General features: G+C 48.4%; 5 protein-coding genes across 5 annotated transcripts; 2 read left to right on the top strand and 3 right to left on the bottom strand.

Moving 5' to 3' along the window:
- Positions 1-124: 124 nt before the first annotated feature.
- On the bottom strand, positions 125-1,940 carry ABOM_001374 (putative NADPH oxidase (NoxA); the record flags this gene model as incomplete). The annotated part of the gene is made up of 4 exons (XM_022528504.1): positions 125-1,014; positions 1,082-1,491; positions 1,539-1,793; positions 1,846-1,940. 4 exons carry the CDS (start codon positions 1,938-1,940, stop codon positions 125-127), a joined length of 1,650 nt encoding a protein of 549 aa, XP_022393789.1.
- A 2,977-nt stretch (positions 1,941-4,917) lies between these two features.
- ABOM_001373 (mismatch-specific DNA-glycosylase) lies at positions 4,918-7,340 on the top strand (the record flags this gene model as incomplete). Its single annotated transcript, XM_022528503.1, has 4 exons — positions 4,918-4,975; positions 5,034-5,350; positions 5,477-5,499; positions 6,311-7,340. 4 exons carry the CDS (start codon positions 4,918-4,920, stop codon positions 7,338-7,340), a joined length of 1,428 nt encoding a protein of 475 aa, XP_022393771.1.
- A 279-nt stretch (positions 7,341-7,619) lies between these two features.
- ABOM_001372 (SBDS family protein) lies at positions 7,620-8,094 on the bottom strand (the record flags this gene model as incomplete). The annotated part of the gene is made up of 3 exons (XM_022528502.1): positions 7,620-7,679; positions 7,738-7,861; positions 7,931-8,094. 3 exons carry the CDS (start codon positions 8,092-8,094, stop codon positions 7,620-7,622), a joined length of 348 nt encoding a protein of 115 aa, XP_022393784.1.
- A 687-nt stretch (positions 8,095-8,781) lies between these two features.
- ABOM_001371 (putative Rho guanyl nucleotide exchange factor) lies at positions 8,782-11,538 on the bottom strand (the record flags this gene model as incomplete). Its single annotated transcript, XM_022528501.1, has 6 exons — positions 8,782-9,743; positions 9,803-10,064; positions 10,093-10,311; positions 10,365-10,565; positions 10,617-10,925; positions 10,984-11,538. 6 exons carry the CDS (start codon positions 11,536-11,538, stop codon positions 8,782-8,784), a joined length of 2,508 nt encoding a protein of 835 aa, XP_022393786.1.
- A 641-nt stretch (positions 11,539-12,179) lies between these two features.
- ABOM_001370 (putative gtp-binding nuclear protein gsp1 ran protein) lies at positions 12,180-14,615 on the top strand (the record flags this gene model as incomplete). The annotated part of the gene is made up of 10 exons (XM_022528500.1): positions 12,180-12,335; positions 12,396-12,468; positions 12,516-12,874; positions 12,983-13,076; positions 13,507-13,668; positions 13,749-13,795; positions 13,850-13,942; positions 14,015-14,168; positions 14,226-14,431; positions 14,484-14,615. The coding sequence occupies 10 exons, from the start codon at positions 12,180-12,182 to the stop codon at positions 14,613-14,615; spliced, it is 1,476 nt and encodes a 491-aa protein (XP_022393785.1).
- Positions 14,616-14,855: the final 240 nt, after the last annotated feature.

The raw sequence follows: 14,855 nt of genomic DNA, 5'->3' as shown, positions 1-14,855 counted from the left end.
ATCATCAGGTACATACACTAGTTCAATGACACGCAACTCGCATTGTCGATAAAGAAAACTCGTAACTCATCAAAAAACCACCAGAGCCACTAGACCCGGTTCTGCTATCCAAAACAAACCCTGATTAGAAGTGCTCTTTCCAGAACTTGAACTTAATATCCTTAGTTGCCGATGCCGTGGCAGCTTCCCTGATCTGCCTAGCAGCGGCATTAGGTCCACAGAAATACACTCCGATCTGCGTTGCGAATTCGGCATATAAGCCAGGCATGTATGTCCCGTCTTGGAGACCATCACGCATGGCAGTGAAGAGGCGCTGGAAGTTTGGACGGCCGAAGTTGGTCCGACTCTTCAGCTCCGTGAGGGGGTCGACCTCCTGGCCGACGGAATTGAGGTAAATGTTAGCGGTAGTATCGTCGTCTAGACGTTGTGTGAGGTAGGTGTGAATGCGCAAGAATTCCACTCGCCCTTCATTTGCTGCCTCGTAGGCAGACTGAGATTCGAGTGAGGATAAGAGAGCCTGAAACCATTCGAAGGACGAGGTATCCTTGCAGACCCAGATGAATTCGACGCGGCGAAGACGACGGGGTGGGTTAGGTCCCGCGCGCATATGCCAGATGTTCTTTAGGATGGATGCCCATGGTGTGACGCCGATGCCAGTTCCAATGAGAACAGCGATTTCGTTTTCGAAAACGTCCTCGGCTGGGGCTCCGTACGGTCCGTCGACGCGGAGTTGAGGCATCTTTTGCCCGTTTTCAAGCGCCACCTCATACATTCCGAGAGGGTCCAGTCCTTCGAGGTCTCTGGCTTGAGCTGGTCCACATCCAAGGGCGTCGCCGAGGGCTCGTGTGAAGTCTCCCACTTGCCGGACGTGGATACTGATGTACGGGTCAAACGGGCAGGAGGTGATGGTAAAGGGGTGCCATTGGTTGCTCGACACCTCAGGGACTTGGATGAAGAGCCATTGGCCGGCTTTGTACTTCATACTCTCCTTACGGAATTGAATCTCCATGGCGTCTATTTTGATTGTTAGCTCATCGATGTGTTGCGCAAAATACCATGGAACGAACTATTGTAAACATACCGTATGGATGACGGATCACCTTTGTTATTACCGTTTCACGCCGAGATCGAATCTCACGATAGAGCCTTTCGAGGAGGTACAGACCACCTGCTACTAGCTCCCATCTCCATCCTTCGTATCCGATACAATGTTTCCAGAAATCTTCACCCGCGAAGGGTGAGTATGGTTCTGTAGAGTCGCGGACAAAACAACCCGTAGCGTGAGTGTAGAGGGCCAACATGAAGGGCACGAATAAGTGATGAGTGTACCAGAAGGTCTCGAACGACTGTTGGCGGATCCGGTGATGAGCCGTAGTATACATTAGCATCATGCACAAGAGCATTACGTGACCTGTAATCCCTCCTGCTTCAGTGAAATGTATTTGGACTGCCGTGACGGGTCGAATGTTGTCCTTCTCGACATTATAAAAGCTATTGCGTGTTAGAGCTATGGAGGGTTATTTTAGGCCCTTACTTACTTGACATAATGGGCGGCAACATGAAGAATGGTAAAGATAAGCAGAGCATAGCTGACTTGGCGGTGGAACCATATTGATTCATCGAGCGGTAGCCATCGGATCCTAGGCCTGAGAGTTTTGACAATGTTCCTACACATTGGCAACAGAATCAGGGTTCCATCGAATGTAAGTACTAAGCCTGCACCTCTTGAGATCCAGACAGAATATTGGAGGGCATTGAGGGCATCTAATTTCGAATTGTTTGCTTGGAAATACCTAAGAATTCTCAGCGAGCCAATCCCAAGACCATATAGACCGGCATACATACCATCCAAGTGCAAACACAGTGATATGAGAACCCCAAAAGAGTATGTAGAACAAGATCTTAGAACCAGTGAACAGAGAACTCCATGTGTATGACATGCTGGCCCACACGGGATGAAAAGCAACGTAGTCGATTGCCGCGGGGAGGCCTAGAAAGAATAAGGGAAAAGTAGCTGTGTCATCGACCAGCAATGACTGGCGGTACGAGAGGAGAATCGATTTGTGGCTTCAACGTCTGGTGTGCCTTTCGGAAGTAAAATATGTCTGTGCCTCAGACCAGAGGAGCAATATTTGCAGACGAATGGCTCAGATGCTCCCTGTCTGCAATCCATGCAACCTGGATCTTCAGTATACTGGCTCAGGTATTGTTGTCGAGAGAAACGCAAGTTAAACAACCCGATATTGATCGAGCCCCCAGCGATGATAGCGCACGAAAGCGATAAACCAGCGTTCCCAAGACGTATATGTATCGGTAATTTTTGCCCTTTGCCTTTGATCCTTCGCGATACCATGTGCTGGGCTTAGGTGATATGGCGAGTAAATGGGCTTCAGCGATAGTAAATGTTCAGTGGCCGATTAAAGCAACTGAAAGCGAAGCCACCACACAAGATGATTCTGATGCTAAACAATAATGGGTTGGTGCCAGGGTATGGCGCAAGTCAATTCAACCATTGTTAGCTTGACAGTTACCAGGCCATGGACAGAAGTGGTTTGAACGTTGAGAGAACCAATGTGGGGTCCGGTGATGGAGATTTGATTATTTTTTTTTTCTTTTTTCCCTTTTTTTTTTTATTTAACTCTTCTTCTTTTGTTGCCTTGGTTCCGGGGGTGTGGTTTTGGTTGCAGGGAAGAGGGAGGGGGACAGCCACCGGTCGAGGGGGAAGAGACTAAATATGCACCTTTTGCTATATTTACTCCATCCACTCACTAGCTACGACTACTACGACTCTTAGGGCATCGAACATCCAGTGACTTCAACACTATGTGCACCAGTCCTACCTATGTATGTACGTATCTCAAACCCCTCCCAAAACACGCTCTAGGATACCTTCGATCTATCCCATCGTATGACTCGGTGAGGTGCCACAGTCTCGAGTCAGAAGTGTCTGTTGGGCCTCGTGGGATTCTCATTGAGTTCAGCCTTGCTTCTCGTATTCTTGACCAGAGGATGAACGGCCAGATATCTATCACAATTAGTTCTGAACCTTGATTAGCAGGTTATAACTGATGCCACTGTCATGTTCTTCTTCTCGCGCTAGCTTGACGTTCAAAAATAGTAATCAGGAGGGGCCATCGCTATCTCTTCCGTCAAAATTCTTCTGATCTTCTCATATCCTAGTGAAAACCATGTGGCTCTAGCATAAGTCGAGAATGATTGGAGACGAGTGCGGCCTTGGCATCACTGTAGCTAACTTACGATTTTTCTTATACTCATGCCACCAGGTGATTTGCTTCCTTGAGTGTGGAGATCCTGCCACTCATTTTGAGGTTGCCCTATGAGAGACGCTCTGCAAGCGCGCTTCCCGTCGCACGGCCTAGCCGAGTAGCAACCCCATCCATCGCAGGAATTTATCGAACTGAGGTCGCTGCCAAATATAGCTCTTTCAATCGCTTCCCAGCATTCAAAGAACTAGTCCAAAGTGGCAACCATCTCCGTGCATATTCTGATTTCCACCGACGGTTGGGCCTTGGCGTCAGGAGAGCCCAAGATATCCGTGTCCGAGATGATGCGGACGAGGATCTTGGACTGCTCGGCTCTGCATGATGGACAGCTCGTCACATCTACCCCCATAGCGAGTGTGGCCGACTCGGTAGTAAACATTCATAATTCAAGACTAGTTGGTGATCTAGCGCAGTGGCTGGCGGTGATACAGAAAAGACGGTGAGACCAATGATTATCTGCGCCTCGATTAATCGCCTTGAAATCCTTCGAACTATGTCTTCTTTTCCCTTAATTCTTCTCAGAAGTGTGTTGTATTTGGATTATAGGACAACATTGAATGGATATGAGTGCCTGTGCAGGTATGGCTGTGTAGCATCAGTTACCGCCGAGGCAGAACAGCCATCAGGCATGGAAATACCAGCAGCAACCAGGATACTGTTCCCCGCTTCGTGGGTCTTCACAAAATCTTCCTGGTCCAAGAGCAATGACCAAGCCCTAATTGTTAGCATGGGGCTTGTGCGGTCAATCAGAATGTGGGAGTGGCACAAGTATCGGCGACTAAAGTCTGTTCCCGTCAATCTCCTGCAGGTTGCGCTCCACTGTCACGCACCGTCGCGGCGCTAATGTGCTGAACACCTCCCATCTCACCAGTTCTTCCTTCTGATTTGCTAGAAACCATTGCTTTACGCATCGGCATAGCGCCCAACCAGGGTTTTCAATAGTGAATATGCTGGGATTGAACTTGGATGTCACAACGTCTCTACTTTCTCAAGTCCAATCAAGAGCGTCCAGAGCTCGATCCCCGTGAAGAACCCAAGAGGGGATTCCCGAGTATGTACCTTCTGAAGCGGCATAATGCTTCCAATTGGCTCTCGGTCTTGAGCGGTTCTTGAAACGAGTCCGCGTATCACATCACTGTACGATGGGATTTCATGCGCGCATACGGATCTGTTGATGGGGCAATCGAGATCATGTGGTGTCCCTCTTTAGGCGCCGGGAAGCTATGTATTCCTTCTCAATCCCCCCTCCATCTACCATTCATACCGCTTCCATGGACATGACTCTCGGGACTCCACGAAGGATTGCGCTCGATCCTGCTCGCATTGATATTTTGTGATGTGATTTATCATTTAATCTTAACTTTATCTACGACTATCACATTCAGATCCGACCTGTTCGCAGAGCAACAATCAACTTTATACGACTTCACTTGCCATGTTATCACTGGGTCTTACACTGCACGCGACTTCAATTGATACCATCGATGACGAGGATAGCTGGCCACGCCGACCCCAATTCCCTTGCTTGTGAGGTGTCAGCAATTCTATCGACTCTTTAAGTCAAACTCCTTTCGCTGGACGAAAGCGTCACAGCTCTCACTCTGCGTGGTTGCGGAGGAAGATTTGGATTGCCATGGGAAGGCTTATCAAAAACCACTGGGCCCGCTTGATAATCCTCACGGCCGCAGCATGTATGTTGGCTCTCCCCTGTCGGATAGAGGCAAGCTAATGCGTTTCGCCGATACACAGATCAAGTAGGCAGTGCCATCGAAGGCTTCATCTGGCCGAAAGTGTTCTGGGATTTCATGACGAAGAACCTCAACGGAGCAGTAAAACCGATACCAGTGTTACAAATCCTCAACCTGCTTATGGGACTGCTTGGTCTCGCATGGGAATGGCCACTGAAATACTTTGCCGGGACGTTACCACATCGCAGTATCGAATTCCGTCTGATCCTATATCCTCTGAGCGCTCTACTTTCTATGCTCCTATACCAGGGAACTGATCCCGCCATATATTACCTTGTCGGAATAGGTGTATACTTCTGGGCTTATTCCGAAGGCGAGGTTCGTATATTTGCAAGAAGCTTGAATCACAGAGATGGCATGTCTAACAAAGATATAGGTTGTCTGCGCGGTACCTTGGACCTTACCTAAACGAAATTCCCTCAAAGTATAACGATGCGTGTATAGCGCTTGAATTACGACCTAATGACGTGAGACGACATAATTAATGACTATTTGGGTGGTTATCGGCGTTCACCCCCGGTTCTTCAAGATAAGATACGAGTAGCCAGCGATGGCCTTGTCTAGTTTCAGTCCGACCCTTCTGCCCCCTGCGCAATTGCCCTCGACCATAATTGAACCACCGATAGTGAGGCACAGAAGAAGACCCCGAACAAAAAAACCGAAATGGAGGCATTATCACCACGATCATCAAACCAAATGATCAAGGCCAAGCCCATGGAGCGCAAACTCTTAGACTCCAAAGCAGCTGCTCCAAGCCAGTGACTATTAATTGGGCACAGTACATACTAAAGCGATGGATAATAGCCGGATTGGCGACTTCAGTGGATGTAGTATCTTGGCTCATGTACATACATATATACTACCTATATATACTAGTGCGATCTTTAGATATCGAACAATTCAGAGCAGAAACTTTTAGACAAATGGGTTGACCACTTGGAAACTAACTTGGCCGAATGGAAAGTGACAACCTCGGTGCCTTGATGCCTTGCCACCCTAACCTGATGGGGAATTTCTGCACGTGACTGTGGCATCAACAATATGACTGGCCGATCATCGCTCTCCCATACCTTAGTAGTCGCCTGTAGGTACTACCTACCTTTTCTCCTGCGCTCGATCTTCAAGGGAAGAAAATAGAATATCGCACTAACTATCCAACAGCTAATAATGATATAAAGGCTTCTAAATATTTTCTAGATTTGACTTCCTCCAAAGTTGCCTGCGAACTGATACCACATACCACTAATACCAGTCAAAGCTCCCATAATCACCTCGAAGCGGAATGTCGCCTCCAGCTTCCACCACCCTCATCAACGAGGATTTCCGCGTCGAAACAGCCCTTCCCACAGATGATGCTGAAGACGTCCCCGTTAACAAGAAGACCAGCTTCAACGGCAGATTAAACCAATACTTCCACACGTCCAAGAATATTCCTTCAAGACAAGACACATTATGCAAAAGGACGTCTGAATCAGAGTCCAACGACCAATCATCCAGCAACGACAATGACTCGAACTCCAAACGAAGAAAGAAAGCCGTCTCAACCGCCGTCTTCAACCTCCCCAAACGGATAACCCGTTCTCGCTCCGCATCATCATCATCGCCGGCTTCCCTCGCCTCACCGTCCCCGTCGCCCGCCACGGAGCCAAGTACACCAGGTCGTTCTCGCGCTCGCCGTCAGCCCTCTTCTCGTAAGAGTACACCAGCGTCTTCCCCCGTCTCGCTCCTCCGCGATACCATCCCATCGAATCTCACCCTTCTCCTGGTAGGCGTCAACCCGGGTATCATGACCGGTGCCACGGGGTACATCTACGCCCACCCCTCGAACCTATATTGGAAGCTCCTCCATTGGTCTGGGATAACGACGATTCGCCACCCTCCCTCTGATACCTACCGGCTGCCGGAATTATATAATATCGGAAACACCAATATTGTAGAGCGTCCGACCCGCGACGCCAGCATGCTCAGCAAGGCGGAGATGGATGCTGGCGTGCCCGTACTAGAAGAGAAAGTAGCCAATCAACGGCCAGAAGCCGTTTGTCTTGTTGGAAAGAGTATCTGGGAGGCCGTATGGCGAGTACGTAAGGGTCGAGCGATCCGGAAGGAAGAATTCCGCTACGGATGGCAAGACGGGTCGGAGAACATGGGTCGGAGTGAGGGGTGGAACGGGGCGCCGGTGTTTGTGGCTACCACTACTAGTGGACTGGCAGCCGGGATGAGCATGGCTGAGAAACAGGCCGTATGGAACGAATTGGGGAAATGGGTGAATAGTCGACGAGAAGCCAAGAAGAATACCCATCCAATGTAACTATATACAAGGATCTAAGTATTACCCAGGAATTACATGAACAATACCACCTACGTACTTTAGTCTCATGTACGACGCTACAACGAGGAACCCACACGGAAGGGACACCAAACATAAATAAAATCCACTCAGTGGAGTTAGTTCATTGATGCCATCATTTATGCAAGCATAATCCCATACATCCTATCCTAAGATACAATAAAATTTCAAGAAAACACCCCCAAAATCAGCACAATCCATGGCTCATAAAAACATGCTTAGCTCCACTAAATTAAAAAACTACCGGCCAATGCCAACGGGGCCGTTAGCAACATTGGTATCATCCTGGCGTTCCCTCGTCTAGGAGTAACAGTTAGCATCTTCCATAGAGGAAGTGGAGGGGAGGGGGAAAACATACCACAGAAGACTGGTATTCACCATTCTCTAGGATCTTCTGGATGCACTCATCCTCGTTCGATGTACCGAACTCGGTGTCCAGAATACCCTTGCTAGCGCCGTCCATGATGCCTTGAGCACCGTGCCTAGTAGGCGGATGTTAGGATGCAATTGTTCTGGGGACAGGGGCGAGAAGGTAGAAGGGAGGAGCCTACCTGTGAGTGACAAAGATCTTAAAGCCGTTTACCACATCGGCCAGTGGGATTGAGCGGTCCTTGCGCCAGTTGTTGAGAACCTGGATGTCGTCGACGAAGACGATGAAGTCCTCAGCAGCTCCCTTGTAGAAGACCTTGGCGGTAGGTTCGTTGGCACGAGGCATCTTGGTGTGGTTGGAGGATTGATTTGTAGTAGTATGAGAGTAATTGACGCTTTAGCTTTCGGTTTGGAGGTAAAAAAAAGAGGGAGGATTGAAAGTTGGAAAGCAGTGGGAGGTCAATGAGCTGTCGTGTGAGGTGAGGTAGTATATGATGACGTCACTCGGTGGTTCGGCGGGATGGAAAGTTCAGGATGTTAATGACTGTCACGTATGAGGAGGATCTCAAGATAAGTAGAATAGAGCGATGAGAGTAGGAGACAATTGTTCTTTGAAAATGAATCTGCTATTCTATGCCACTCTTGAAGAGGGTTGGTGCGGTCTCTAAATAAGGTCGTGTGCTACGTATTTGATGGTCGACGAGCAACCCCTCCGACGTCATACCCTGTGAGAGACGACATGAAATGACTTACGATAGGCTCCGCTTTTTCTTGCCTTGACGACAAAGCAACCTGCATATTACTCACTTAGTATGTGTCGATGATGCATTCAACAAATGCTCGGTGGGGAGATTTGCTTATTATCTGATACCAATTGCCTCGCCAACCACCGCATTTCTCAGCCCACTCTCTTCCCCCACTGTCTCAGCGAATCGATACGAAACAAATAGACACCTTCCTTTCCGACATAGAAGCACTTGGACCCTCAACCCCTGACGCAATATCGCAGATTCTCTCCATGCCCATTGCATCATTATCCACCACTAACACTCACGCGTAAGCCTGGGCTCCTCTTTGGCCGCCTTAATGACATGGAATTAAACATGATTCGGATCGATGTTTTCAATGGACTCTCGGCGCGCTCACAACTTCCGTCTCCCTTGTCTGTCTTCTGGTGGTTAAGGCCGCAAGATGACCTTGGGTGGTTCCTTAGCCTTAATGTCTTACTGCGTCTTATGGTTCCCATGCTGGATTTCGGAGGACTGCCGACGTGCTTCTCATCGTCAAACCCCCATTTGGCATGTAAAGCTTCATCTTTATCACTGTCGTTGGACCATTTTCGCTGGGTAGCTTCGCTGGTAGAGTAAGGTTTCTCAACGACAGACTGGCTTCGAGGAAGGTTCACGGAACTTGAACGTCTGTAGACCCCAGGACGGACAGTAAAGTGCCTCATAATTGTGCTGGGCCGAAAGAGAATGTCACCTTTTGCTAAGCTCATGCCAGGGTATGGGAGGCATTCCCGAGTATACACTGAAGAGATAATTCTTTCCAGTCTTATTCGGTCTTGTCTTCGAGTTGTCAGTATTATTGGTGACTCTGGAAGCGATAATTTTGGTCGCTCGAATTCGCCGTCTATATGACGGGTAATCTGTCCTTGCTTGTTTGGGCAGTGCGTTCTCTTGATCACTACATGCTGCAGGTCGGACTCCACGCGCGAAATTGCTACCGAGTGGACAGAGGCTGTACGAGAGAATGAAGGCTCGGAACTCAACACTTGATCCAGAGGGGCCAAGTCTAAGGTCAAAAAGGAATATCCTCGCAGCTCCGAGGACACCGGCCTTTGCATATCAGCTGAAATTGCGGCCGACTTGAGAAACTCGGTTTTCCATTGCTTTTCTTCGTACGCGGATGAGGCACTCAAAACAAGCTCATATTTGTTATTTTGATATTGAAAGGCCAATTTCCATGAGAAAAAACACCCATGACAGCAGAGGCCTATTCTGCGACTTAGCATAGGGAGGAGACAGAAAGGGAAAGAAAGAGAGCATTCTTACCCTTTCCGTTCCTCAGGGTATCGATCTTCGCATCGCAGACATACAAACACGCGACCACCCCTAAGCTGCGACCGTCGTTGTTGATTTTGGCTAGCAAAAAGTGGCTCTTGAACAAGACACAGACCATATAGTCACCTGCAAGGCATGTCGAAGTCTGATATGTGGTATGGAGCACTCCGCAAAGCGTCATGGGTCCCAATTGTTTGTAAATGTGATGAAGAGCAACCTGGAACCCGATCAAATTCCGCTCGTACGCAAGCTTCTAGATTCATATCAGTCCAGTTACTTACCAGCCTGGGGAGCCCTAGCATCTCTTGTAACAAGAGGGTCCTTTGAACCATTCCTTTATTGACAGGATTACCCGGCGCCTTGTTGATTTGATTGATCATCGTACGAACGCCCTCCAATGCTTCGTGAATCCCGTCATGGGCAGTCGGGTCATCCTGGATATAGGTCCACTTTAGTAACTCTTGCAGCAGTAATGGATACTTGCAAAGGCGTTGGATCGGCTGAGGCTTCATCAGTATTTAGCTGCACATCTTTTTGAACTATTAATCCTAACCTTGATGAGGAGGTCATGCAACAGCATTGATTTGTTATGTTCGAGGGCCTGGTTCTCAATCGACGCTACCGACTTCGACAAAGCTTCGATACCATTCTCCAAAACCGACCAGTTCGGCACTGATCGACGTAGAATATCCACGTCCTCCGTAAGCTGCTCATAATTTCTACAGAAATCCATATATGTTGAAAAGGACTTTGACTGCAGAACCGGGTATCAGCACTGCCAATCAAACAGGCTCCGGCAACGTACTAGTTTCCCAATCTCAACCGCAACTTCCAGGGCTTCATTCGCTTCTGCTGCAAGTTCTTTAAAGCGCGAAAGTACAGATTTCTTGAAGTGACATATTCTAATAGATCTATTTCGAAGTGCTCTCAGACTTAAATCAGTAGGATTGAAGCGCTCATGTACGCCATGGGGTACCAATCTGTCATATTCTTCCGCAGCAAGGATAGACATCGGTGTCACCTTGCGGATCCGTGCCAGAAGGTCTTCGTGTAGTTCGCGAATCTGATGGAGGTTGTGATAGATCTCTGGTCTTGTGGAGAAGAGGAAAAGTACCTGGGATGATCAACCAGTCAGATTCGAAGCTAACTCATGAAGCCAATGAAAGCAATACATTGATAAGGGCTTTCAACCCAAATACATAGTCAGATTCAGTGGTAATAATCTCTCGAAGAACTTTACGTCGCTTAACAGCCCGGTTTTGTGCTTCTTCGTCGATCGTAAAGCTCAATGCTGGTCTTAGGCTCTCTATAGACCCACGTAGCTCTGAGCCGACACTCCGATTCGTACTCTGAGTGGTTCCCCTCGATCTCGCTACACTTTGACTGGCAACGCTCAAGGTACTCGTCTTGATAGTCTCCAGATTGGATGAGTGACCGGAGAGACATTCCCACTGCAGATCCTGTCCTCCTCCGCAGGGCAATGCATTAGTATTATCGCAGCATGTCTGCGTAGTATCCGACCAGCCCTTCACGTATCTTAGACGCTGACAGGGGCGGTAGCTCTTTTTTGCCCTAAAGCTGTTCACCCAACGTCTAAACGATAGGAAGCTTGGGGTATGCTCTTCTGACGCATGTGAATCAGTTGAATTCCTGTGCTTAGCCTCTAATTCCAAGTCTCCCATGACCAGGTGGCGCTTTTCAGCCACCTCTTCTTTGAGCCGTTGCATAGCGATGGATAGAATGACAATTATTTATAGAATGGGGCAGCCCACGGCGAAGAACACAGGCCCATCCCTTCAGTAGTAAGAATACGTGAAGCTCGTGGGGCAGAAGACGATAAGGTGCATGCTATAAAAGGAAGCTATGGCCCATACGAAGTACATTAAGGCTAAACAGACCAAGACGGAAGGAGGATAAGCTTCACCTTCCTACAGAACCTACATGCGACTGACCATGAACAGCGCAAGCATAGGTAGGTACGACCTACTTCAATGTTCGTAGTATAACCTATCAAATGAACTGTACATATAGCAAGCTAGGTTACTATCAAAATTGACTAAATCTGGCATAATCCGAGCATATCCACCAAAATCAGATTATCCCTATGTTAAATCGTTCAAATCGTTCAAATCGATCGATGTCTGCTTCTCATTGCGGCCATTAAATAAGCAACATAAGACGGGGTCTTTAAAAGGTCATGCGCCAAGATTCGAAACTCCCCCAGATCTTCCAGAACAAAGACCCACCAAGCTACCACCACCACCTTATTACCACTGTCACAGACAACTCAACTCTTCTTAGCCTTCTATCCCAACGGCGGCAGCGATGTCTAAGTTTTCCTTGGTTTTATCTTAGGATGGGAATACATATGGACGACAATATTCATGCTCCGACAGTGGCCTCCGGTCCTACGACGACCGGAGGGTCTGACCGCGATCCGGCCAAGCTCTCCATGGTCGAATTGATGCAGGAAAAGGAACGTATTGAAGAGGAACTTTCAGCGCTAAGCAGTGTGCTTACTTCTGTGAGTGGACAGATGGTTACTACCCTCAAGCACATATCTAATCATTTGGGTCTTTCGCAGCATGGAGTTAACATGAATTCATCGCTGACAACATTCGACGACTTCCCACGGGCCGATATCGATGTTGCCCAGAGTAAGAACGTTTCTCCTTTATTCAAACTGTCGCTAAGCCTAAGGCAGTCCGCACAATACGCGCGAAAATCATTCGACTCCGCTATGACCACAAAGAGGTTATGAAATATCTCGAGAAAGGTATTCACGATCATTTCTCGAACCTCCAACGCGCGCAAAGCGACACATCTTCTGTCAGTAATATAAATGGGCCTAATGGAACACAATCAAATTTGACTGGCAATTCTTCGTCGGATGCCGCGATGCTTGGACCACCATTCGCGAGAGTAAACAGTGTCGCACCGGCAAGTCCTGCGGATCAGGCTGGCCTGAAAGCGGGAGACAAGATACGCAGCTTTGGGGCCATTAATTGGATTAACCATGAGCGTCTTTCGAAAGTGGCCGAATCGGTCCAACAAAATGAAGGGGTAAGCCTTTACTCCTTTGCTCTTCGTTTCACTTGTTTCTAGGGGCGGTTTGTCGCTTTAGGCAAAGAACCAGTTTTACGAATGACTGACTGACTTCCATTCTTTCAGCGTACTTTAATCGTCAAAGTTCTCCGTCAAGACGGGGGCGATGCCACAGAACTGGACTTGGAGCTTGTGCCACGACGGGGCTGGGGTGGTCGTGGTTTATTGGGTTGTCATCTCGTTCCTTTGTGATTTGAAGACAAAGGCCATTGTATTTGACGAGGCATGCGATATGGTTTTTAATGACTAGAGTTATTTAATGGGACAAGCAAGAAGATATCGCAGAGGAGCTACTAATTAGGGTCACTGATGACCTGAAAACATGTATGGAAAACATCATGGTTGAGAGCCCTGATGTAGCATTTTTCCCCCATATTAGTATGATTGTTTTGGTAAAAGTGATCGATAGCGGTGCAGTTACCGCAATCCTGCGGGGCATGCGTGCCTGAGGCTGTGACACGTGACTTAAAACTTGGTGACCGACTCAGGGCAAAAATTCCATCACCAGATTCGCCTTTCACTTTGTTCCCTCCCTGTGCTAAAAAACCCTCTCTTCACCGTACACACCGCGTCCCTTCATCTATCATCAGTCGCAACCGTTTGTCGACTTTTGACACGCATCACCTTCTTCCGGGACCTTATCGTTTTTGTGATTTATTTTCACATTTTCTTCTCACATAAACATCACCATGCTGCTGCCCCACCAACCTTTAAGCTTGTCCTTGTCGGTGACGGTGGTACTGGAAAGGCAAGTTGGATCTATTTTCTTCCTCATTAAAGAGGGCCTCCATATCTCTAGTCTATATCTCGTGGTCGCTATCTTCCGGCATAGAAGGCCCCTCTATTACCACTCTTTATCCTCCCCTCTCCGCCGCCATCGTCAGATCTCTCAACCCGATAGTGAGACGTTATCACTGACATTTTTCCTTACAGACCACTTTCGTCAAGCGCCACCTTACTGGCGAGTTCGAGAAGAAGTATATCGCAACTCTCGGTGTCGAAGTGCACCCTCTCACTTTCACCACCGTATGCCCCGCCCGGGACCCCGCTTTGGGCTATACCGCCATCCTATATTCAGGCGACTAACGATTGTGGTAGAACCTGGGAACCATCCAGTTCGATGTGTGGGATACTGCCGGTCAGGAGAAGTTCGGTGGTCTGAGAGATGGATACTATATCAACGGCCAGTGCGGTATCATCATGTTTGATGTTACCTCCCGTATCACCTACAAGAACGTCCCCAACTGGCACCGTAAGTTCTTTCGTCGCCTACACAGCATATGAATTCAGTAGATAACCCAACTTCTAGGTGACCTTGTCCGTGTCTGCGAGAGTATCCCCATCGTGCTGTGCGGCAACAAGGTCGATGTTAAGGAGCGTAAGGTGAAGGCCAAGACCATCACCTTCCACCGCAAGAAGAACCTCCAGTACTACGATATCTCCGCGAAGTCGAACTACAACTTCGAGAAGCCCTTCCTCTGGCTTGCCCGGAAGCTGGTCGGCAACCCCCAGCTGGTAAGTTGTCTTTCCGCGGTCCACTGTTGTCGCCTGCTAAGATAGCATTTAGGAATTCGTTGCTGCCCCTGCTCTTGCTCCCCCCGAGGTGACGGTCGACCACACCGTTCTTCAGAAGTACCAGGAGGAGATGGAGGCTGCTGCCAACCAACCTTTGCCCGACGAGGATGATGCCGACCTGTAAGCGTGAAATAAATGAATGGTTGGGGCTGGACAACCGTTATGGCTGTGGTCCCTCCCAACATGTTGGGTTCGTTATGCAAGGTCTCGAATTACGATACAACGATAGCGGTCGGAGGATGGGCCTGAGGATGACGGGGGATGATTATGCGTTTTCCATATAACTACTAGTAGTCTAGACTCTCCACAAAGTTCTTGATTTTTTTTGAAACGATAACACTGTTGACAGCACAAAAGAACCACA

This window comes from Aspergillus bombycis, assembly GCF_001792695.1.
Source record: "Aspergillus bombycis strain NRRL26010 chromosome Unknown contig00005, whole genome shotgun sequence".
In the NCBI taxonomy this organism is placed as follows: Eukaryota; Fungi; Ascomycota; class Eurotiomycetes; order Eurotiales; family Aspergillaceae; genus Aspergillus; species Aspergillus bombycis.
This window is presented reverse-complemented; position numbering and strand designations above follow the sequence as displayed.